The sequence below is a fragment of the Zootoca vivipara genome, chromosome 10, assembly GCF_965207765.1.
Source record: "Zootoca vivipara chromosome 10, rZooViv2.hap1.1, whole genome shotgun sequence".
In the NCBI taxonomy this organism is placed as follows: Eukaryota; Metazoa; Chordata; class Lepidosauria; order Squamata; family Lacertidae; genus Zootoca; species Zootoca vivipara.
This window is the reverse complement of record NC_142593.1, coordinates 20456837-20482744: the sequence shown is the minus strand read 5'-3', so window position 1 is coordinate 20482744 and position 25908 is coordinate 20456837. Positions and strand designations below refer to the sequence as shown.

The 25908-nt window shown below is 41.9% G+C and overlaps 1 protein-coding gene across 4 annotated transcripts in view; it reads right to left on the bottom strand.

Moving 5' to 3' along the window:
• The window catches only part of EPB41L4A (erythrocyte membrane protein band 4.1 like 4A), a 103691-nt gene that overhangs the window by 3002 nt on the left and 74781 nt on the right, over window positions 1–25908 (bottom strand). For all 4 annotated transcript variants that reach the window (XM_035100315.3, XM_088653113.1, XM_088653115.1 and 1 more), the window contains 9 exons: window positions 24568–24689; window positions 19158–19236; window positions 16971–17054; window positions 14922–15035; window positions 14096–14173; window positions 11174–11293; window positions 4880–4927; window positions 4709–4777; window positions 584–694 (listed from right to left, as the gene is read on the bottom strand). In XM_035100315.3, coding sequence (XP_034956206.1) covers window positions 584–694; window positions 4709–4777; window positions 4880–4927; window positions 11174–11293; window positions 14096–14173; window positions 14922–15035; window positions 16971–17054; window positions 19158–19236; window positions 24568–24689 — 825 coding nt within the window. The remainder of the gene's footprint in view (window positions 1–583; window positions 695–4708; window positions 4778–4879; window positions 4928–11173; window positions 11294–14095; window positions 14174–14921; window positions 15036–16970; window positions 17055–19157; window positions 19237–24567; window positions 24690–25908) is intronic.

The window sequence follows — 25908 nt, the reverse complement described above, 5'->3', positions numbered from 1 at the left end:
CCCCCCCCCCCCAAAAAAAATATAGCCTGGCCCACCACATGGTCTGAGGGACGGTGGACCGGCCCACAGCTGAAAAAGGTTGCTGACCCCTGCTCTAACAGGATAGCACTTCTGATACAAGTATATTGTGCTTCCGGATATGCAGGAAGGTCCAACATCCTGTTGGTAATGGTGTAGAACAGGCATGTCCAACTCCTAAGAGACTGCGATCCCACTATTAAAAAATTGGTAGTGATCTACCCATTGGATTTACAAAAGTTGTTGAGCTTTTTTTGTCAATCGTTCAGGATCACAAGATCAACCTGGATTGACCTCGGTCGGGCAACCCACGATCAACCAGTAGATCGCGATCGACCTGTTGGACAGGCCTGGTGTAGAAGATTCTAAGCAGAACGAGAAGTTAAGTAACAGGCCAAGGTGCAAACCACTGATCTCTCCCACTCAACTTTTTCCTGAGGCGTCAGCCAGGGAACACAAAATATTTTAACAAGTTGATGCACAATAATTTCGTTAAATTGGAGTTGGGGATAGGGATAGATAGCATTTATCATTAAACCACTGGCAAATTAAATACTTGACCTACTTAACTTCTGACAAAACAGATCTCTCTCCATCAGAGCACTGCGACCGTCGATACTGGCGATAACTTCGAGGAGAGTGGGAATGTCTGATGCGAACAGGGTCGCCTTGAGTCCTAAAGAGGAATTAACATTTACAGGAGCAGATTAGTATCACAAGGGATTCTCATCAAAAATAATACAAAAGTTGACAACCCTGGAAAGTTGTTTAACCTCCATGATCAAGTTCATTTGCATCAGGGTTTCCCAGACATGGGTCTCCAGCTGTTTTTGGACTACAACTCCCATCAACCCTAGCTCTAGCAGGACCCGTTGGTCAGGGATGATGGGAAATGTCCAAAAACAACTGGAGACCCATGTTTGGGAAACGGTGATCTAGTCCACCCCTTGCAGGAATATAAAGCTGTCCCATATGGGGATTGAACCTGCAACCTTGGCATTTTCAGCATCATGCTCTAACCAACTAAGCTAAGCTGTGTGGTGTCAACTGTCAAGTGGAATGTTTCAAGTTATGGGAACTGTTCTCACCAGTGTTCAGCAATGTTGGGAGCTGCAGTCCAAAACAGCTGGAGACCCAAGTTTGGGAAACCCTGATTTATATTAAGAATGTATATGAAATTGATAAAATTATCACACAAAATTTTCACTCCATACAGTAGCCTCAGCTCTGAGAATTAAAAAAAAACCACAACTAAAAGATCCACACCGAATAACAAATGCTACCAATTAGTAATATTAGCATTTGTGAGCAAATGTTGCCAGCAAATGTCTTGCCCTATATTCAATTTTTCTTTCCCTCTGTAGCCCATCCAAGTAGCCCATTGTGGCGTTTCACCTCTAGAGGGCCTAGAAGGGGTTAAGTTGCCAGGGAGGGAAACGACCAATGGGAGCTCTCCAGCCAGAAGCAGGGTGTATATAGGGAGAAGCAGGCAGGCAGGAGGGGAGATGAGAATTAGATGAGATGAGAGTTGGAGATAGGGTTGTTGAAGGGAGTTATTGGTTGAAGTCAGTCAGGTTAGAGTTGGTGTGAAGATAAGAGCTGGTTATTATTGAGGAGGCTGTTAAATAGTGAGATAGTCAGACAGGATACAGTGTTATGAGATTAGTGATAATTATTATTAGTTATATTTAGAGGTAATAGGCCGGTAATTCATATTTAGAGGTAATAGGCCGGTATAGGAACCATCTGTGATTTGAAAGCGTTTAAGCTTTGTACAGTAACCAATACGCATAAAAACATTCAATAAACCATCTTGTTTTATTTTACGATATCCTGGTCTGAGGTGTGTGAGTGATTGAAAGTATTTAGTTTGTCGTTGGCACATCACCAATAGACCGTCAAACGTCCGGGGGTGATGTGCAGGTCAGAGTGACCGCGACACCCATCCTTACCCTCCGACTTCTTAGGAAAGATATTTGTTTCATTTGTATTCCACCTTTCCTCCAAGCAACTCAAAGTGGTGTACGCAGTTTCTTTAGGTTAAGCTGCTTAATTATAAGTGTAATGCGAATATATTGGGCTGTGTGTACACGCCATAGCTGTCAAGTTCTCACTTTTTAAAGGGAAATTCCCTTATGCTGAATAGGCTTCCTCGTGAGAAAAGGGAAAAATTGACAGCTATGTACTACACACACAGGCTTAGGTAGGTGTGAATTGGGGTTGTTTGACTATGGTTCAGACAGTTGATGACTTCAGGATTGGATTACTGCAATGCACTCTGTGTGCATCCTTTGTATTTGGTCTGGAAAGTAGTTAGTACACAGTGTTACAACACGATTTCTGACAGAACCCTAAGCAGTATGGCTTTTCTTCAGCTGGAACTCAGTTCCGGCACCTCTCAGGTGGGCGCCATTGCCATTCTAAGAGAACAAGGGAGGTGTTCATGGTGAGTTCTGGCACCTCTTTTTCTAGAAAAATAGCACGGTTTGTCAGTATTTATTTAACAAACCTCGTCATAGATTGGGACTGGCTTCCGATTTCTCACTGGGCCAAATTCAATATGATTTATGTATAAGCCTTCAACCGGTTTGGACCTGTTTCCCTGAAGAATCTCCTCAATCCATATGTCCTCATACTAACTCGTAACTGCCACATGATGTTCCTCCTGCACTGACAAGAAGTTGATCCTTTAGTATGACAATCACCCTGCATGTTGAAATTCCGTGTATTATTTTTGGTGCATGCTAAATACTTTGCTTGCCTAACTAGGCATGTAATTTTGACATGTGCTTTTAGTAAGTGTTTTAAAGTTACTGTTTTTATTTTCTGTTTCATAAATATTTATGTAGCTTTTTTATTTCTTAATTGGTATTTTTACTGACTATTGTAAATGATCGTAAACTGCACAGAGGTCTTTTGTTCCAGTAAGTGGTATATAAATTTGGTTACATACAAATGTAAATTTTTCAAAATGCCATCATAATGGATTATGGATTACTATGCACCTAGAATCAGAGCGGATTTAAGGCAGCTACTTAATGAATATTGTGTTTGCATATATTTTTTTCCCTTTGCGACAGACACAATCTCACTTGAAGGCCAGAGGCAAGTTACTATTCTCTCAGCCTCAATGTCGTCTGAAATGTAAGGTGATGGTGGTAAAATTGGGCTGCTTAGAAGGCAGCAAACAGGCAAGGCAGACATATTAGGAAAGACATGGTATTAAAAATAATAATGTATGACTTGGCTAAGAAAATTATGTGAGTGCAGGTGTTTTTGAAGAAGAGTTTCTGTTCTATGTCCCACCTGCAGAAGTTTACCACTGTTTGTATATTTCATTCTCAGTGATGTGACAGAATTGCATTGTGATTTAAAACGTGATCCCGCTCCTGTCAGAAGCACTTGCTCGCATCTCTACATGGAAGTCCCAAATGGGCTAATTACGAGAATGAAATGGGTGTTTGATCTGAAAGGAGCAAATGTGCTCTGGCAACTGATGACTGTGTGTTGAGGAAGAAGGGTCAAGCGGGTCAACCAGTCACTTTAGGGGATCAGAGGAAGAGTAAATATTAAAGGGAGAGTTTATAAGTGAAGGTAGCATGGGCTGAATTTCCCCCCAAAGCTGTTCTAGATTTTCAGCATTATTCTGTATGCTATTCAGCAAACTTGACAGGAGCATAGGGGATCCCACTGAGAGCCAAACTAGACATGATGGTGTAAGTTCTCTGTGTAAATCCAGGTCCGTTCCCAACTGCACACACTGGGGAGGGTGGTGGGCTTTGATGTAAACAGCACAAGGTCTGTGATGGGTAAGGTGTGTGAAACCCCTTTGCTCTGTCTGTTGTTTACCTTGTTACAGTCTGCTCCCTAAGGTGATTTTCTTTCAAAGTGATAAGTGGGTAAACCGTATGCCGAGTGAGTCCGCCCCTGTGGCCTGACAGAGGTGGAAACTGTCACTCATGTCTTGCTATGGTGTCATTTTTATGAGGATATACACTTGGTCTTTATCACCCCTGTTATACAGAAAATTCCAAGTGGGTCTGAACCTCAATGCTTAAAATCCCTGATAGAGGGTAAGGATCCAGAGATCACGCTAAGGGTGGCCAAATTTTGCGTGGCTGCCATAAAACTCGGGGAACAAGCTGTGCTATTACAAAGACTAAGGCCTCAGATGCAAACTCTAGATGATATTTTAGAGACTAAGACCTAAACCACATTTCTAATGGCTGTCATATTCGTATTGTTATGTTTGTTAATTCGGACTTAATTCTGTTGTATTTTGTGTTCGTTTGGTAGGGTATGTGAATCTGGTCTGGGACCATAATAAATTTCATTTCATTATTTCAAATCATTCAAAGTGAGGCTCACTTCTGCCATCAAGGCTTGCTTGGGGGTGGAATTTGTGCAGAGAGCTAAGCTGCAAGTGGAGGAGCGTTCTTAAAAGTACAATTTATTGGCAACACAACACGTGTACACCTGGCTGAAATGAAATGGAGCTCAGCGATTCACTTCTCTTTAAGGTCTGAGCAATGTTCACAGTGGATTGTGCCTCATTATTTAAGACAGAGCTTTGTGGCTCTCTCCAATCTTGCATGATTGTTTCCAATACAAATCTCAGAGTTAGATTTATTTAGCTATATAGGAATAGAAACCCTCCTGTTCTCTAGGAGAGAAAAAACGCACAACTTACTCTACTTTAGTATATGGAATCTCTCTTAATTGGTCCTCAGACATGCCAGATGGGTCCACAAGCTCCTTTCTAGAAAAGGAATGCACACAAAAAAGAAGTTATACAACCACATGCATAAAAATAGACCTGCATTGTTCCATGGAAGCTCCCCACCCCTGCAGACATACTTACTGAATGTGTTTCCACAATTCTTCCTTTGCTTGCACATCTGGACTTCTCCTACATAAATGCAAACAAAAATATGCCATTTCATCAAATGCATAATCCTAGAGCAAAGACAAAACCCTGAACTAAGAATAATGATGCAACTAGCTAACATTTCTGCAGAGAAATAAGCTTTATGTTTTCATGACATGGGGTGGTGTTCAGACTAAGCTTGTTCTATTAATTTCAATGGGTTTACTCTGGGTAAAACCTAGCTGAATGTGGAAATGTCCTATTTTGACTAAGTAGTTCTGAGTCTGAAACACAGTTTGTCTTCTTCCAGGCAACTGTTTGACTAAGCTGCTCATAAAAATGGAGCCACTTCAGCTTTGTTTCCCCCTCCCATGTTTTATTAGCTGGAAAACAAATGTGTGTGTTTTTTGAGAGCAGGGTTAATGGTGAAATCTCAGCTGACAGTCAACTAAAGAGAGAGAGAGAGAGAGAGAGAGAGAGTGTGTGTGTGTGTGTGTGTGTATCCTAATAATGCAAAGACTACCCAGCACAAGAAACTGATGACCCAATTTCTCACTTTACCCCAAGGCTGTCAATGCCATGGATTATTTTAATGCTGTTTGTGTCTTTCACCTTTCTTCTCCTCCTCCTCATTCATTTCCCCCTCCCAGTGCCTTCGCCTTCCCTAAGGCAGAAGCCTGATGCATTACTTAACACTGGGGGAAGGGTTAATAGTACCTTCCAGCCCTGAATGTTAAATTGCTTTATTCTTCCTTTTGGTCCCATTCATGCAAAGCAGCAGCAGCAGCAGCAGCTGTGTACTCCGCACATATCCTGAGGGACTGGCAAGCCCTTCTGATTCTATAATACTCAAGGCTCCAGGGAATGTGCATAAGCAAACCATGATTCACTGGGAAGGGGGAGCGAATGGCTTTGATAATGTTCATGTCCCAGCTACCATGGCGAGGGAATGCCCTGAGGCTCAGGGTGCTTGGCATGCTCACAGTCCATCCTATCCACTAGATTAGGTGATATTGGTACTTCATGAAAAATGAAACTGATTCAGGTGGGCCCTTCTACTGACAGCAGCCATAGGGATAAGAGCAGAGGTGCCAAAATGGCGCCCACTAGTAGTTGGCAATTTCAAACTCCCCCAACCACAGCCAGCATGGCCAAGGGACAGGGATGATAGGGGCTGTAATCTGGAGGGCATCATAGGTTGTAAGAAAGACACTGGGGGGAAATGAACTTTTAATTATTCTGAGAAGGTTCATCACATTCATCTGCACTCAGTGGCTTAAATGCAATGATGATGATGATCATGCTAGAATAAGCCATTGTTCACTCCACTAAATAAGCCTATATGTGGCTCTGCAATGTAGCCCATGCCTCTTTCATAATAAATGGGCTGTTTAGTTCTGCTCCTTTTACAGTGAAACCATATTGAGAAATCTGCTTTTGGACACGCTATAAGCCCCACCTTCCCTTTCAAACTGCAAGTTAGCATGTTGCCAGCGGCAATAATACGCAAAGACACATGGTAAGGATGTAGCAGAACAGAGGCAAGGTTTTACTTGGCATGTCCTGCATAATATAAAATATTGCCCTTAAGCCTCCACTGAAAAACAGAATGTAGCTGCTCTCCAGTTCCTAATGGTCTGTTCTTAGCAAGGGATGGGGAACCTGTTGCTGGGCTGCAACTCCCATCATTCTTGATTAGTGGCCATGCTTGCTAGGGTTGATGGGAGCTGAGTCAAGTCCAACAACTTCTGGAGGGTGGCAGGTTCTCCATCCCCACCAAGACAGCTGTTCCAAAGGGAGCAAGCAGCAGATGACTAGCAGACCAACAGGAACTGGGACAAGGATCTAATTCCAGCCACATCGTTAGTACAGCAGCACCAATCAGCATGCTTGCATACATCACTCCTTTCTTCTTTAATGTGTACAGAGAGTAGCTCAAATGAACAGTAGGCTTGCTTAGGGAGTAGTCGGGCACTCAAAGACACTTGTGCATAAACTTAAAACCCTAGATGGCCTGAACTGGCACTAAACTTGTACGCTATATTCATAATTGTGCTTTTGGGGCTGGTTGACTGCTCCACTTGCAATGCCCTTTTAGCTTCAGGAACAGCTGGAGAATCCCACTAGGATCGAAGTTGATACGAGGGAGCTTCCTTCAAACCCCAAAGCAGCTGTGCACAACTTGTGACCCACAATTCCGAAGCGCACATTGCTTGTACAGCAGACCATCAGTGGCTCAGTGAACTTCACAGTTTTCTGCCTGCCCACGACTATAAAGACATGAGCAAAATACTAAACTACATGGCTGGTGGTCTGTATTCAGCAAGGGGAGCTGCAAGTTGTGCAGCCCTGCGGTTCTAGAAGAAATCTGTGGTGCACTGGAATTTAACCGGGAGAGAGGTATGCGTGTGGTTTTTTGTTTTTTATTCTCATTTTACTTATTTTTAAAAAGAAACTTTAACCAGCTCCTATATGCTGATTGTGTCTGTATTACCTTTTTTTTTGCTTGCATTTTCACCTTTATTAACAATTCAACAAGAATTTATGATTTGCAACCAGGCAACGTTTTGTGCTTTTAACTATGGATTTTTTTTACAGCTATTCTTAATTCTAAAAAGCCCTTTGGCAACACAGATGTTTTGCTTGAACTCTTAGAAATGATCCCCACAGCACTAGAACATTGAGCTTTTTATGTTCACTGTTGTCATAAAAAAGAAATTTCTTTTCACCTTCATCACCCCATCCCCAGACAAAACACAACACACGCATCACAAACACAAACCGATACCCCTACACTAGATCAGTAATATTGCTTATTAAGTCAAATAAAATCTGATGGCCAGGTATATTCAAGCATTTATAAAGTTAACCCTGATTCTCTTAAAATGCATCTGAAACTTAAGTGTTTAAATGTCGCTAAAGACAGCTTTCATTGTCAGAGTGATAGCAGGTGTCTCTTTCAAATGTATTTCGTGTAGCAGGGCAAGAGAAACTACAGGAAATATTTTCATTTTGGGTCATTCTGCTGTACCAAAACAGGCATGAAGCAATGCTGGTTGGCTGCTGTGGGTGGGGCTTGAGGGGGCCTTTGGCACACTTACCCCCACATCCATCACTAAGGCTACGAGAGGCTGCTGGTCTCCAGCATAGCTTTCAACTTTCGGATTTGAAAATAAGGGATCAGCAGCCTCACCGGTCCCGGGGACAGTCTATGGTATATCTAACAATCCAGGATAGCAGCGGGAAACGGCACTGGAATAAGGGAATTTCCAGCAAAAAAAGGGAAGGTTGACAGCTATGGTCTCCAGCCCTTAAGAGTCTACAAGTGTAGCACAGAGGGTGTGGTTTTCCAGATGAAGGCCAGTGGGCATTAATCTAGGTCAGTGTCACACAATCACTCTATGGCATAACTCCACAAACCTGGATGGGATTAGTTTAGGCAGGGTTTCCCAAACTTGGGTCTCTAGCTGGTTTTTTGGGGACTACAACTCCCATCATCCCTAGCTAGCAGGGCCAGTGGTCAGGGATGATGGGAATTGTAGTCCCCAAATAGCTTAGCAACCCAAGTTTGGGATACCCTGGTTTAGAGCGTGGGTGGGGGAATCGTTGGCCTTCCAGCTGATGTTGACACTTCATCTCCAAGTAGCAGGGATGATGAGACCTATAGTTCATCAACATCTGGAAGACCAGAGGTTTCTGACTTACATTGGTGAAGCTGTTCATTAGCAGAGCAGATGCTCTCCATGTCTAAAGCCCCAGATTCAGTCCCTGGCATCTTCAATTAAAAGGGATTCAGGACAGAAAATACCTTTGCAAGAAGCCGTGGACAGCAGCTTCCTTACTCCCTATATAGTCTTTTCATTCATTGTACCACTTTGTACCACTTTGTAATGCTTTTTCCTATTTCATTAAATTATTTTTTTTCAGTCAAAGAAAAAGCCAGGAAAACTAGTACAGTGGTTCATTGACTTACGAATTTAATCCATTCCGAAGGCACCTTCGTAGGTCAAAAAAAATGTAAGTCGAAAAGTGCCATTGGAAACGCGATTTCCCATAGGAATGCGTTGGAAACGGTTTCCGTTCGGATGTCGAGAAATTCGTAAGCGTGCGGCCATTTGCCCCATTCGTAAGTCAAAAAATTCGGTTGTCGAGTCGTTCGTAAATCGAGGTACCACTGTAAGATTTCAGGCTGTCAAATTATAAACTCATTTATAATATTCAAATTGACCACAAGAGGGAGCCTGTGCTGTCTCATTTAAGTAACAAGTTTATCCAACAAAATTAAGTGGAAAGTTAAAAACCAAAACAAAAAACCTTCCTGCGGAACAGCAGTTCTGAGGCAGAGCAGGTTTTTCCTCAAAATGTACAAGACTTGGTATACTTAATTATTCTGAAAATCTGAAGCACTCTAGTCTTGCAATACGAAGGGATGTCCCCCACTTTGGCTTATGCTCTCTCTCAATACAAATTAGATGATTTGCAAATGCCATTTAAATTATGCCTGCATATACATGTATATTGAGTTAAGGCAGCATTTCTGTGCCATCTTCAAGATGCAAATACATACTTTAAACACAGTTATTGATCTGATTCTCACATTTCCCCCCGCAGAAGTATTTCATTAGTAGAAAGGGCTATCTTGTAGGAAATTTATGTAAAGTCACGTGCTGCAGTTCTTAAACAACTACTATAGTCATGGATATAAACACAGGTGGCACTGTGGGTTAAACCAGCGTTTCTCAACCGCTGTTCCGCGGCACACTAGTGTGCCGCGAGACGCTGGCTGGTGTGCCGCGACGTGCGGCGACGAGAAGGGCGATTTGCATTGTCACGTGCCTGGCGGCCGCCAATAAGCTTCACTAACCCGCCGGAAAGCAATATTTCTCCTCCTCTTTCCCAAAGCTCTATGCAAACGAGCCTGGCGGCCGCCAATACACAACACTGACCCGCCGGACGGCTTGTGAAGCCTTATTACAGGAGATTGCAACCAACACAGCAATTGGCAAGTGTTTCTTACAGTCATAATTATAGTCAATATAGGGCGGCACAGAGTTAATTTTTTTAACTTTAATGGTGGTGTGCCTCGTGATTCTTTTCACGGAACAAGTGTGCCGTGGCCCAAAAAAGGTTGAGAAACACTGGGTTAAACCACAGAGTCTAAGGCTTGCCGATCAGAAGGTCGGTGGTTCGAATCCCCACGATGGGGTGAGCTCCCGTTGCTCGGCCCCAGCTCCTGCCAACCTAGCAGTTCAAAAGCATGTCAAAGTGCAAGTAGATAAATAAGTACTGCTACAGCGGGAAGGTAAAAGGCATTTCCATGTGAGCAGCTCTGGTTCACCAGAAGCGGCTTTGTCATGCTGGCCACATGACCTGGAAACTGTATGCCGGCTCCCTCTGCCAATAACACGAGATGAGCGCCGCAACCCCAGAGTCGGTCACGACTGGATCTAATGGTCAGGGGTCCCTTTACCTTTACCTATATGATCAGTCTTGTTTCATTTTTTTCCATAGAACCAATAACTAAGATTCGAAAAGGGTGTTTATCTAATCACACTTATATGGCAAACATGAATCAGATGGGAAAGATACACAAGAACTCTCTCCCCATTTTTAAATATGCCAGTTTTTAAAAATCAGTGTGCAATTTGGAATGGGCAATCTGTATATTCAGCAAACTGCATAGCAATTGTTAAAAAAAATCAGCATGAAAATGCTGCTTAAAAATAGTGGCAAGTTCTATAGATAATAGGAGTCTAGGACATTTTAGAGATTTCTAAAATAACACACACTGATTCTTTTTCAAAGAGTGTCATGTATTACAACATAAAAATAAGTAATCTATAAACCTTTGGAACGGGATATAGTAAGTGAGAAACTAAGCAACTGAAGTCTGGTTGCTTCCCCAGGAAAATAAAAAGTGGAACACTGACTGATTTTAGCCTCTGTCTTGTGACTCATTTCATCTTGGCCGGAATTGTACCTGCAATAAGAGTTAATAGGTCTAACACATTTAGTCTGAATTGATTGTATCATGCAACTGGCAGTATTTAAATTCATTTCCACTATAGATCTCCCTTCCTCCACTCTGCAGACCCTATGCTAGATTTTGAAAATGCCATTTGTAGTTAGGTAGGAACTGCATGAATGAACGTAAACACGTTTCTCTTACTTGGAGGATAGATAACAAAATATGTAGCTTTCACGTATGCAAAAGTAGAGAGCTGTAAAAACTTTGTTAGCAGTCATTATTTTAGATGTATTATAACAAGTTTAGCAGAATTAACATACGATCGAGATCTGTGCCTGGACCGCCGATGGTTGGGATCTGATTGGTTTTTCTCTTTTTGCCGTCTCTGCACTGCTTCCCACTGGGGACCTGAATCAACCATGTCATTCTCCTGCCGTACCCTGAGAAAAGAGTGAATGTTGCGAGTGAGTATCTGATGGATCAGCGTTTTAATGATTTTTCACCACTTTCTGAGAAAGTACATTCAGTTTCAACTTTGTGAAAAGCTTTTCATGCATGCGTGCAGGAGAGAGAAAGAACATTATGAGACATAACCCAGCTCAGGTTGTATACACTTGTAACTCCCATTGATTTCAGTGGGAGATATTATATGCATAATAACATTTTTAAAAAACCTCTGCCTTAGAGTTTGTCAGACTATTTGTCTAGTATGCTATTCTCTACTCTGACTGGTAGTTCCCAGTGCCCCAGAAATAAGGAAACAAACAAGACCTACATTGATTTGATTTCTCTGTCATATATGCATACATGTGTACACATGATCATATTCATGCTGTTTAACTTGCCGTTATCACCGAAGTTAAAGATGCTGGGAGCAATTCAACATAATACTATGGCAATTATTCTGTTAATGCAAGCATTTCAGCTTGCCAGACATAACAATCCCTTCTCTCTTCCTGTTCTGAGGGTCCTGCCGACCCCCAGATGAAATGGGGGGGGGGGACAAGGGAGGCACAAAAGAGAGTGGGGAAGCCTTGTGCTAATGGAAGTCGTTCCATGGACTTCTACTAGTGGGGCTCATTAAATATTGCCTGTCGCAATTTTCTGTACAACTAAAAGCATATTTTTCATAAAGCAGCTTTTGCGAAAAGTCCTATGCTCTTGCCTCGTGGGATGACAAGGTTGCTAGACTAGCTCCTTGCTCATAAGCAGCTCAGCCCGTAATGGATGGGCTGGATCTGGGTACAGGTAGTGTCACGCCCATGCATGGGGTGGGGTGCAGCTTGGGACACTTGCCCTAGGCCTCAGGGACCTGCTGGGCTTACACTGTCATGCTGTCAGGAGCTGGAGTCAGGCATAGGTCAGCAATAAAACTAAAAAGCACCCAATGTCCATGAAGTTAACTATTCAAGGAAACTAAAACGGTGCAGGTCTAATGATCACAGCAACTCTTCCCAGTAGATCTTGCCCCAATGAAGCAGTTGCGAGGACTGAAGGTTCCACCTTCCCACTGCTCTCTAAGGCTCCTCCCCTGGTTCATTCTCCAGCAGCCTTAGGCTCCTTCGTCTTGTCTCTCATTGTTCCGCCCTCTTCATTCCTCTTTGTGTTCTGGAAATCCACGGGGGAGGAGATGTGGTCGCAGCAGGAGGGGGGGAACTCCCTGGCTTCTTCAGCAGCCTTCCTGCACTCGGCCTCTTGGCTACCCTCCTCTCTAGACTCCGCTTCAGCCTCAGAGTCTGAACTGCTCTCTGCCCCTGCCTCTTCCTGCTCATTAAACCATGTTCTCTCTCCAGCTTCTGACACCTTCTCCTCCTAGTTTGCCCTCTCTTCTTCTCCTTCCAATCACTTATCGTCACCCCACCACCAATCATCTTGGGGGTTCCCCAGCTGGTACCCCCCACCAGTCCTCTGCATCCAGCCAGTCCATGACACATGCCAAGAACTTTATTCTAACAAGACTCCCGACCCAGGTGTCAGACAAGCTCTGCACAGGCCTGGGTGGTGCTGATGAGAGGCTGAAAGCTTTCAGACTCCTCCTGGTGGCTTATGAATCTAAAGGAAGCCACCATGGAAAGGGAATAAAGGCCAAGACTGCCTCTTGAGAGAGGACAAAGGGGAATGGTAGGCTGGGTGAGCCACTGTTTGCCTATGCTGAGCAAGCCTTCTCTGGTCTACCAGGAAGAGAGGAAAGGATGTGAAGCCAATGCTCTGAGGGGTTTAGGACCTAGAAACTGTGACACCCCAATATTCCATGTTTATTTGTGAAATATTAAAAGTACTGAAAGGGCAGGAGTAAGAAATCCAGTTTTTACTAACACTGAGATAAGGGGGGAAACTGCTTCTACAAATTGATTAGCAAGACCAAAACGATCTATATAGATTTACACAGTGGTCCCTCGACTTACAAATTACTCGACATCTGGTGTTTTCGACTTATGAACAGGACAAATGGCCGCACGCTTACGAATTATTCTACATCCGAATGGAAACCGTTGGCGGTTTTAAATGCGGTTTCCTCGACTTACGAATTTTAAATGCGGTTTCATCGACTTACGAATTTTTCTGAATTTTTTTTCCTATGGGAAACCGCTTTTCGACTTACAAACTTTTTGACCTACGAATGTGTATTCGGAACGGATTAAATTCGTAAGTCGAGGGACCACTGTATTTAAACAAAGTGTGCCCTAAGTTAGACCAGTGGTTTTCAACCAGTGTGCCATGGAACCATGGAGTGCCTTGAATGGTGGTTGGGGTGCCACGGGCAACACCGGCCTCTGTCCCTCTTTCCTTCCCTCCATCCTCTGATGTCCTCATGTGTCTCTGCCTCCCAAAGGCTTACACAGCTGTTTATTGCAGCAGCCCTGGCTACCAGCTCCGCAGGCGAATGGTGCCTCTGGGGCTGGCCAGGGGGTGCTTCCCAGGCCCCTGTGGTGCAGTGGGAGGAGGCATCTCTTTGTGGCGGGGGGGGCAGCCCAGAGACCAGGGGCAGAAGCAGTGGTTGGCTAGAGGACTCCCAAGGAGAGGGGAGACTGAGGGAACACTCCCCAAGGGTGGAAAGGGGGTTTGAACGGGGGCGAGGGGCTGCTGCCTCTGTGGGCAAGGGGTGACATAAATGGGCTCCCGAGCCCCACAGGGGTGCTGCAGAAAGAATGTAGTTGGTCAAGGGACCTGTGGAAATAAAATGGTTGAAAACCACTGAGTTATACAATTTGTTTTGAATGCTGGCACCATTTCTTATTCACCTATGTCTCTTCTTCCGATGTTCTCTGTTTGAGTTTTCTGACTCACTACCACTGCTGGTATTGCAACGGGATCGTGATCTAGAAAGGAGGCAGGCGAAGCAATTAAACTTATATTATTAAATTACAAGAGAAAACAATGGGAATATTTTGCTACGGAATAATAGATAAATTCTCACTGTTGCATCAGTCCTGCTAAGACAAACGTTATGTTGTCCCAGTTCCACTATCCCTTTACTGATGCACAAGGAGCTGTATCAACAGGCTTGGGAGAAGCCCACGCTTTACAGAAGAACAACAACAAAATACTGGGATGTGGAAACCAAAAATAGCTCAATGGCTATTGAGCATGCTCAGAGGCTGTAGAATGTGCACTGTTCATGCACAAAATAATAATAATAATAATAATAATAATAATAAATAATAATAATAATTTATTTATTTATTTATACCCTGCCCATCTGGCTGGGTTTCCCCAGCCACTCTGGGCGGCTTCCAACCGAATATTAAAAACAGTACAGCATCAAACATTAAAAACTTCCCTAAACAGGGCCGCCTTCAGTTGTCTTCTGAAAGTAAAATAGTTGCTTATTGCCTTGACATCTGCTGGGAGGGCGTTCCACAGGGCGGGTGCCACTACCGAGAAGGCCCTCTGTCTGGTTCCCTGTAACCTCACTTCTCGCAATGAGGGAACCGCCAGAAGGCCCTCGGTGCTGGATCTCAGTGTCCGGGCAATGCCCTGCCAGTTGGTGAGAACCCTGAACATGAGCACCTACTGCTAGGAAGAGAGGGTGCACTGGAACATTTTATTGAAGACCCAAACTCTCACCTTCGTCTAAATGGCACTCCAGGCTCATTTTCGCTCCCCCCTGAAGGGTATCGTCGTCGTGAATTAGGAAATTTTGGAGATCTGTTGCGGTCACTGGGAGAATTATAAAGCCCACTAGGGTCAAAGAAGAGTGAATGTCAACCGATGAACCCCCTTGATTTTCACAGCAAGTATTGCAAGGACAGACTCTCATTTATTTATATTATTACTTCGTTGATGACAAATGGCAGATTTTGACATTTTCTACATTGATGCATATGTCATTTTAACAGGTACATAGGTAAGATTTGGCCAAGCTAAGATGAAATACATTATGGCCTTTTCGGAATAAATTAAATATATTATTCTGAACTCTGCAAGTAAAGAACAACTGTATAGAAATGAATGTTTACGAGACAGTAAATGCATTTCCACTGATGCAATTGATTGAAGTAGCCATAAAGCAGAACGGGGGGGGGGCATCATTTCATTCATAGGAGGATTTTTTGCACACACAAAAATGTCTTCGTCTACACCATTTCCTTATAATATTAGTGAAAATAAGACCTGCACTGCCCACTGAAGTCAAAAGATGTAAACAACCTAGTTAGGAACAGAATTACAACCTTATTATCTGCATATATCATCTTATCCACAAATATCGTTCATTAATATTCATTAAGAAATTCCTAATGCCCCATAATTCCTAATGATATTAATGAATCACCAAGTATTCACAGTTCATTTACATGAAACATATGCAAGTGGGGACATGACATAACACTTGGATCACCTAGAGTTATTTTTTTCTGGTGTCAGCCTAATGGCTTTAAGTATGTGTGCTGAAATTTTGCCTCTCTCATTCAATAATGTAAAAACGTACATTTATACTGAGCTTTATATTTTGAGCAACTGAAAAGTGTTTGCGTAATGCAATCTGTAGATGTTTCTACAGACATAAATACTTATTTATGTCAATATGTACTCCATCTATGAAATGAATCGTGCCACATATTTTTGCCAGGAAAATATCCAAGGCACTCCTATTTTAAAAAGAGCTAAACATGGTGGGAAGGAGCAAAGGGATGGGTCTGCACTGTCACCATCACCCACTACGAACAGCATGTTCCTACACATACTGTATATGTGTTCAACCCTTACATAATATGGAAGGGCACATGGGTACACCTAATGCATTTTTTCACCCACACCTGCACCCACAAAGCATTAGCAAAGAAGCCACCTTCTTTGCCCTCTCCATACAGCTACTCAGAGGTGGTGGAGGGAATGGAACAGAGTTAGGGAAACACTGTGGTGTGGTTAAGAGCGGTAATCTGGGGAACCAGGTTTGCGTCTCTGCTCCTCCACATGCAGCTGTTGGGTGACCTTGGGCTAGTCACACTTCTTTGAAGTCTCTCAGCCCCACCCACCTTGCAGGGTGTCTGTTGTGGGGGAGGAGGGGAAAGGAGATTGTTAGCCGCTTTGAGACTCCTTTGGGTAGTGATAAAGCGGGATATCAAATCCAAACTCTTCTTCTTTATTCTTCCCCACCAACAAACATACACCTATCCCCTGGAATTCCACATAAACACATGGGAATCCACTTTCCTATGTCAACTTCTTTCTCCTCCCCCCCCTTCTTCTTCTTGTTACAATCCCTGGTGCTTTTTGGTCTCAACTCTCCATCTACAGGGATAGCAGTGTCAAAGGAAAAGGAAGAAGAGCTGCTGGCGGCTGCCCTTAAGGTGGAGATTAAGTTGAATGTGGGCAAGCACACTCCAACATTTATCAGTACTTAGCAGGCAATGCCTACCGGTAGGACTGGGAATTGGTTTCACACCCACACCCACCCACATTTCGGATGCAAGGACAGGGCACCTCTACCATTGGCAGAAGCCTCTCCTGCTTACCCAATGCTCCTGTTTTTGTCCTATCATCAGCACAGCCTGAATGTGTTCGGATGTCTAAAGTGGTACATTCACAGGTTTTAAAAATGTATATACTTTAGTTAGCAAAGATAGATAGATAGATGATCATATCCTCTTTCCAAGGCATCATACTACTGCTTACCTCTGTGGGCAGCTTTCTTCCCATGGTGCACTGGTTTTGCTTCTTTGGGTTTCTGGACTGCTTTCATTTCTTAATTTTTTGAAACTAATAAAGTATAGAAAAATGAATCCCTTAAGAGGATCAAATCATAGAAACCAAGGAACGTGAAAGTGTGTTCTACGGGTTTCACTGAATGGTTACAAATTTGATTCCCCTGTATAATCCTGCCCCCAAACTGAGAACTTTCACAGAGTCTTTTGTGTGGCAGTCTCCCTTGCTCAGGGACTCCCTTCCCTGAGAGATCCATATGGGGGCCGGTAAACACTTTCATTTTTCATCAGGATATTGAGCCTGCCTAGATGTTTTGGGCGCTGCGAGCTTTGTTGTTTGCTACACGTTGTCCAACTTGTTCATACAGTTGTTCTATATATTATTTTAAAATAAAAGAAAGGCAAATTATAATTCCCATCCTATCCTGCTGCTACAAAATGAATTTGGTAAAAAGCCTGTCTGTTTTTATGAAGATTCTTTTCTTGAACATTGATATGCAGAATGCTGTTATGTCTAATGAAACTGTGTATCTGCATGTGTGTATGTGCATGGCTTTAAAGCAGAGTGAACTAATCCAGGATTTTGAATTGTTTGCATTAGATTTTTAAGCTATTTGTCATTCGCAGCAGGCACACATTTCACAGCAGTAATGCTAAATCGCAGCAGCTCTCTAGATACGAGGATTATCTCCTGCCGAACACTTAAGAAGGGGATGAACTGGTTCAGATTTTTCAGAGGAGGCTTGGGATGTGAATTTCATGTGTGATCTCTGTTCCTTAATTTATAGTGTCTACAGATAGATAATTGGTTCTCTTTTCGGCAATGAACAAGAGGTTAAGCTTCGATCATTAGGCTTACAAGTATTACTTGGAAAGCATTTCTAATGTGTTCTGTGAGAGTGATTATCAGACCTGGAACCAGGTTAGACCTTCTTAACCAAATTAGTTGAAAATGATAGACAAGAGCTCCTGAAGTGAGATTCTCAACAGCAAAGCTCCAATATTTTTTTTTGCTTTTTTCACCCACCAAGGCAGGACTACTGAAGAAGTTGCAGTCTGAATCCCAGAGGCACCACCTAGGCAGCATTACAGGCCCCATTAGTTGATTCAGTACTTAGTCTGATACCTAGGGAATGATCTGGCCCTACCATTAGGCAAGTGGAGAAAGCTGTCTCAGGTAGCAGATTTTTAATAGCAATAAATTGTTAGTTATTTCAATTTACTACAATTATTATTTTATGCTTAGAGGTGGGGAGCAGAGTCTAAGCTTCCCGTCCAGAAGTAAAAAGGCCCAGACAGAATGACCTCTGGCTTCCCATCACTCATCACAGCAGCTTCTGTTTCGTAACCTGACAGACGGATAATGTCAGGGTGTGGCTTGGCCTCATGGCCAAATTAAGGCCACTGTTGGACCTAATCAGGTCTGCAGGTTTCCTGCTGCTGAATTAGAGTTTGCATTTAAGGAAAATGACCCTTCGCAACAGCAGCAATTGGTGATATCATCAAATGCTACTGATGTAAAGAGTCATTTGCATGCACAAGTTCTAATGCATTTTGGTGTTCAGCTGCTATTTAACCCCCTGCTTTCGATCCATGTCTATATATGTCACAAAAGCTTATACTGTCATAAAATGTGTTAGTCTTTAAAGTGTCAAAAGACTATCTGTTATTTTATGAGAAATTCTGTGGTTGTGTTTATAAAGTGAGGCATGGCTACTTAATTATAATGCACCATTAAAATGCAAGCCTTTAAAAATAAACTCTCATTCATTTTTGCATCAAAATGCAAACATGCAGTTTACAGAAGTAGACTCTAGACCAGGCATCCCCAAACTTTGGCCCTCCAGATGTTTTGGACTACAATTCCCATCTTCCCCGACCACTGGTACTGTTAGCTAGGGATCATGGGAGTTGTAGGCCAAAACATCTGGAGGGCCGCAGTTTGGGGGTGCCTGCTCTAGACTAATTATTTGCTTATGAGCATTGAATAAGTCCTTCGCTAATGCGGGTCTGGGACATTGATTTTCCAAATCCAAGAAGGCTAACAGCCTGGAACCAGCCTCTGGTTCTTTCTGCTTCTAAAAACTTATCAGCATTTCAAATACTTGCTGATTCACTTTATGGCAAAATAAAGTAATAATTATTATAATATCACTACCTTTTTATTGGTGAGGGTGCAATAATTTTTGTAGTTCCTTCATTTTCTCCAGTTACAGTGTGATTTGTACAATGTGATCCTGAAAGATAGAAAAACATATTTTTACTAAATGATTTTAGTGGTCCTCTTGCCCTTTGCAGCACCTAGACTTTTGTTGGAGTACATTTTTAGTTTTTGATGATTGCGGCTGTGGGGAGGGTGGGAAAGCGGAGGATAAGTAGACACTGTATTATGAAAAATTCTAACTTTCACTTTTAGTGACTATCTGAAGAGGTGTGCATGCACACGAAAGCTCATACCAATAACAAACTTAGTTGGTCTCTAAGGTGCTACTGGAAGGATTTTTTAAATTTTGTTTTACCTTTGTTGAAGCAGCAGTGTAAGAAACACCAATTAGATTCCGTCCATAAGGTACATTTCACCACACTGGAGGCATACTGTGCCTTTACCAGAGTTCAACAGTTTGCCAATACTATATTGAAAATACCAATGACAATGTTCTCATGGGAGTTTTTAACAAAAGGAATACATTATCATCAGTTTGCAAATAGCTCTGTAAAAACACAATGTGCAGAATCCGTCATATATTGGATCAGAAAGTGGTCCACTCAATCTAAGCAGCAATCATAATAAACTGAAGGTCTGTTTTATACAAAAGCAAAGCTTTTACAGTTGGACACACAGTACATTATTTTTATAATTTAAAATGTCTGGTGCCAGAAAACAGAAGTGCCAAATGACGATAATTTTGTCAGGCATAACGCTAAACACAAACTAACAAATGCATGGATCAGAGTTTTTATACTCTAGTTTTAATTCCGTCTTCATTTTATTTTTATCGTGCTAGTCTGTTCCATCTTGGTAGAATTCTGAAGTAGTGCTGAAGTTCCAATTCATGATCGTAGTAGAAACAATACTGATTAATGAGTAAACTTTGGTTGCCTGTAAACATTAACCGCTGTGGTCAAAGAACGGGAATTTATTGACACTAACATAGACCTTCCCAACATTGATGCAAAGCATATTGGAAATCATGCCAGTTTTGTTAGTGGGATGTTAAGAAGGGATTTTCTATATCTTGGTCCATGGATAATACCCCACTATAAAACATGTAACCTATATTTAGGATGTCCAAATCTTCAAATAAGCTTACTGGATCAAGTTGTTATATGCATGTTTGAGCATTTCATTATACACCAGATAAAATACTCTGCTATAAAACCCTACCGTCATATGGCCTAATAAAATAAGTATATACTAAACAAAAAAATATAAAAGATATCAGGGGCATTACATGGCAATATCTGAAAATCTAAAAGATGTAATCTTATAACTAGTTTAACATATGCTTATACATTTTTTATGAAAATCACATAATCCAACAGTGTGCATGCGAAGCCCTTAAAAATAATTAAAGCCCCACCAATCAGCTAGCTGGCAGGGGGCTGGTTGTGGCATAGCCTGAAGCCAGACCCCTGCTTCTCCCCCAAATGGCATAGCAACAGATTAGTAACATTTTTGAAAGTGTTTCATGCACAGAGCCCCAGCTGTTGAACAGGAGAGGTAAGACTGCACATGCTGTGCATATCTGAATACATTATTCCCTATCCAGATGCATATACAGTATTGAAATTTCTACCATACCTTTCTATGCCAATTGTAATTATAGCAGTACAATGAAAAACAACCCGCAGTAATCTAACCGTGGCAATAGCAGCAGTAAAGAAGATTGCAATAATCCAGTCCTGAGGTTACCAGAGAATAGAATTCTGCAGCCAAGTTATCCCTGTCCAAACAGGGCCACAGCTGGCTTACCTGCTGAAGCTGGCAGAAGGCAGTGTTCCAGGAGGGCTCTCAAATTACAAACATGCTCTTAGGGAGCATGACCCCCATCTAGAGAAGGCTGCATACAACTCAACCAGGAGCCTTAGAAATAATAGGCTTGATTCACAGGCAACCAAACAGTTGTGGACTTTAATATATTGGGTTCTTGTTATTGTTAGTCAACATGCTACTGCTCCTTTATGTAAAAAACCAAGCAGAATTCTGGGGAAAGAGAGGGAAGCTTTGGCTTTTGGGAGAGTTGAGTCCTCTTTTACAGAAGTAAAGGTTCTGTTGGGAAATTAATTTGTTCACATCTTCCTTGACTGGAGTGTAACACATCCACCTCCATTTATGAGGTGTATGTTCACACATGTGGATTTTATCTGGTTGCTTTTTCGCACCATCACTATTGGTATGCGACTGTCAAGTCAGTCAACCATGTCAGGCTTTTTCATGAGTGCTGCAATGGTATCCCTTTACAAACACAATATTCCAGCAATTTTCTCATCAGACCATTGAAAATCCATTGTTGGCACTTGGAGGTAATCCATAAAACTAGAATAATTGATAAATTTGGTCCACTTAAACAAAAAGAAAAATTGAATTTCTCTAGAATTGTGATAAAAAAATTCCTTCAGTAGCACCTTAAAGACCAACTAAGTTTTTATTTTGGTATGAGCTTTCGTGTGCATGCACACTTCATCAGATACCCTAGAATTGTGATTATGTTCTCTAAATCTAATGTAACAGGTTAGTTTAGCCATTATTATATAATCCCATGTACATTCTTTAATTGTTGGACTTTAATAATTTGTATATTGCCAGTAATAAGCAGCAGGAAAAGATTTAAGAGGCCCAATTTATTTTCAACAACTAAAAAATAAGGAATCCCTTAGAGGACAAACTACACGTTTTGAAAAGGTCTCATTCATACAGGTATTAAAGGTGCAGAAGCCTTGACTTCTTTTATACCTGGTCATAAAAGAAGTCTACCACCACTAGTCATAAAGGAAAACATTACAAATGTGTGTATAGTCCATTAGAAAGCATTTGTATTGTTTCTTTAATAATATGACTTGTAGTCTTTCTCATTGAATATATTGAAACTTTACCTTGTCCTTGACACACATGATCTGCAGAGTGGATCAAAAGCTTTTTTTAATAATTCAAAGTATCAGTGAAATATTATATTTATTCTATTCATTATTCACTTAGTTAAAGCTGTGCTTGCGAAAATACCCACAGAAAAAGACAGGAAGTGTAATGCTGCTTGAACTGTAAGCGGAAGCGAAGCAAGAAACAGCATAGCTGATAACTCAATAATGTCAATGTTACGCTGCCCTATATTATCCCAAAATAACAAGCTGTTTCCAGAGGAAGCTGATCTCTTGTTTAAACCAGAAAATGTGTAATAATCTGTAAGGAAAGGAGTGTCTTCCTGATACAAATATACACCGCAAATCGCTTCTAATTTCAGAGAAGCAGAACTACAGTCTCTCCCTAGGTTCCATCCAAACCTGGAGGGTGGAATAATGTTACTGCTGGAAGCACTAACTTCTGCTAGACATCAAAGAGACCATAAATAATGTGGAATATTCCTGGACCATGCAGCTGCCCAGCTCTTCTGAACTCCTTGCTTTAATAAGGTGTTTTTTTGAGAAATCCCATGAGAAGAACTTGTCGAGATTTCATATCCAGGTTTCCCCGCCCATTATTTTTAAAATTCACTGTGGTATTTCTCTACTCTTTATATAACTATTTAAATAAACATGTGTGGAAGTTAGATGCTTTATTTTCAATGGGGTTTTCAAAAGCACTCGGTACCAGCTGATTTCTCCTCCCATCAACTGCGAAGCTGGAATCTCTTGCTTCAGTTAACTTAAGAGCCAAACTCCATATAAATGTTGGTCACATGTTTAAAGAATGTGCTTAACCTAGCTGCTTCTGATTTAGAGAAAAAGCAGCTGCAGGGGCCAGATTCAGACCAGGGACCTATCTGAGGAGGTCAAGGGACACATGCAGCAGGAATCAGAAGGCGAAGCCTCAGCCTTGGATTCAAGCATGGCTCTCTCCCCGACACAGCCCAACATGAACCACCAGCAAAAACAGCAGCAGAAGCCCAGGAAGCAGCAGCTGAGTGACCCCAATGACACAGAGATGGAAGCTTCCCCATTTCCACACTTTCTAGCTCCTTGGCCCACCCCCACATCTCATCCACCCCACCGGCTGATACCCTCCATTCCTTCCTTCCATGGTCAGCAGCCTGGACACAAAGACCAAGATGCAGCTCTGAGTAACCATCTGTGAACTCATCCAGGCTGCCGAGATCCTGCTGAGGATCTCCCTCAGGATCTTCATTACGGCCTCTCCTTCCTGCCTGGTAGACTCAACTAGCCACCCTACTCGCTCCCCTCAGCAGCCAACTTTTCCTCCACCACCATGTTGACCAAGGTGTGGCTGAAGAAGCTGGAACAGCAGCTGGTGGACGGGACGCCGTGTGGGTCCTGAGTGTGGTGGATGTGCTGTTGGACCTCGTGGTTGGCCTCTTTAGATAGTGCAAACGTGTCATGCTGCTCTGGAGGAACAGGCTCATCTTGGACTGCCTTGAGTGGGAATAAAGCTTGATTGATTGATGCTAATATTTAATGCTATTTTGTTAATGTCTTTAATTTTGTTTTTTCCTTAAAAAAAAACAAAACCTTTTTGCTTCAAATAATGGGGACCAAAGTCCCGAAAAAGCTAACTAATTTATTTAGGTACGTGACAACAGCATCTAGAACTTTATATGCACAGAAATGGAAAGAAGAAGGATTAGCAAAAAAGGAAGAATGGCTTATGAAACTGCTGGGACTATACTGAAATGGCGAAATTAACTGCCAAACTATGAGGACATAAAGATGAAATGTTTAAGGAGATATGGAGACCATCTATCAAAGTATCAGCCAATTAATGATAGTGAAGTTTAGATAATGAAAACATGCATTGTAAAACAGCTAATAAAAAAGTAAAATAATAAAAAAAATCAGGAAAGGAGGGGTGGGAAGTCAAGAAGAAATTTTTATGGGGGGATTTTGTATAAGGCAATAATTTTTTTTGGAATATTTTTGGAGATTTAATAAAAATGGTGTGAAAAAATATTGTTTTGTTAATCATATAAAATATAATCATATATAATATGATTGTTGCTGTAATTCTTACCTTAAACTTATTTTGGGTGGCTGTTTCATTAATAGTGCTTTATAGATTGCAATTGTTCTACTGATGATTTGTTAATTATTTTAACACATTATTTTATATGATTTGTTCTATTATGTTGTTTTTTTGTCCGTAAGCTGCTGTGAGAGTGAACTGAATAAAAAGCGGCATAGAAATACAGCAAATCTAATCAAAAGCTTTCTGCTGAAAATTGCCCCCAGTCTGTTATTTGCCCCTTAAGGTGCTGTTTACTGCAAACAGCACCTAAAAAAGAGGGAAAATTGGAAGGAGTCTGAAACTAGTCAATCAATTGTAGTTTTGTAACTGACTCTAAAGTATTCCCTTCTGTTTAAGTCCCAATGTAACAGGAACTGTGTTCAGCAAAGCTTACCAATCTGTTGTGGTTTTGATGCTCTTTTTGGATAAGTCTTACTACGACTTCTTTCAACTGTTTGGTCAGGTCGAGGAAGCTGGATAGAGATGTCTTTGTTCATTTGCAAAGCTGTTCTCCCACTAGAAAATGAAACAAAATGTACTTCATGCATAAATGAAAAGCTGCAACATTAAAAAAAAAACTTGTTCATATTTTAGGAATAGAAATTCATCTATTTTAGTTCCCTCCAAAGCTCACACTATTTACCAAGTTTAATCATGAGTCAAGTAGGTTTTCTGTACTTCAAACAATTAAAAGGAAAAATGTGGCCCATTGTCTTCACAATATAACAACTTCCTTCACCCCCCCTCCCTTCCGCTGCCCTGCAAGTTTACCAGGTTAATCTTAAGGTATAACTGAATTCCCTTCCATTTTCCAGTATGTGTGTGTTGAAGTGACACAGAAAATCTGTATTTTGTACTTCCTTAACTTCTATCTTGGTTTGGGCCAGCTAAGCACTAAGTGAATCTCTATCAAACACTCTTGATTCCCTCAACAAGATAAGTAGCCAAACATCTCCCAGCAATAAGTCTTGAAAGTGCATAAAACAGATGCTTAAGGGAGGTAGTTTTCACTACTCCTTTGGAAATGCCAAAGGTTGCAAGGCATGTGCTCTGCTATTGAGCCTTGCTCACCTGTAAGGTGCTGGGGTGTGCCACTCAAACCAGGGCCTGGCACAGGCAGCCTCCAGTGTGCCTTCACCCCTGCACCAACAGCATTCTAGTCCTTAGAGGAAAACCAGGCAGATTAGGCTTCATGGACCAAGAGCAGCTTCTAGAATGTAGTTATTTTCATTAGTGGTAGTAGTCATATTTAGATTTCTTATTTACACTTCATTATGAGGTCCCAGTGGGAGTTAAAACAATTTTAAAATACACTGAAGTCAGTAAAAGTGAATTACGGTCAATATAATAGTGGGTACTGAAATATTTTATGTATTATGTTTGGTCTATTCTTTTTGAGTGCTGGAGGAGACTCTTGAGAGTCCCATGGACTGCAAGAAGATCAAACCTATCCATTCTGGAGGAAATCAGCCCTCAGTGCTCACTGGAAGGACAGATCGTGAAGCTGAGGCTCCAATACTTTGGCCACCTCATGAGAAGAGAAGACTCCCTGGAAAAGACCCTGATGTTGGGAAAGATTGAGGGCACTAGGAGAAGGGGACGACAGAGGACGAGATGGTTGGACAGTGTTCTCGAAGCTACGAACATGAGTTTGACCAAACTGCAGGAGGCAGTGGAAGACAGGAGTGCCTGGCGTGCTATGGTCCATGGGGTCACGAAGAGTTGGACACGACTA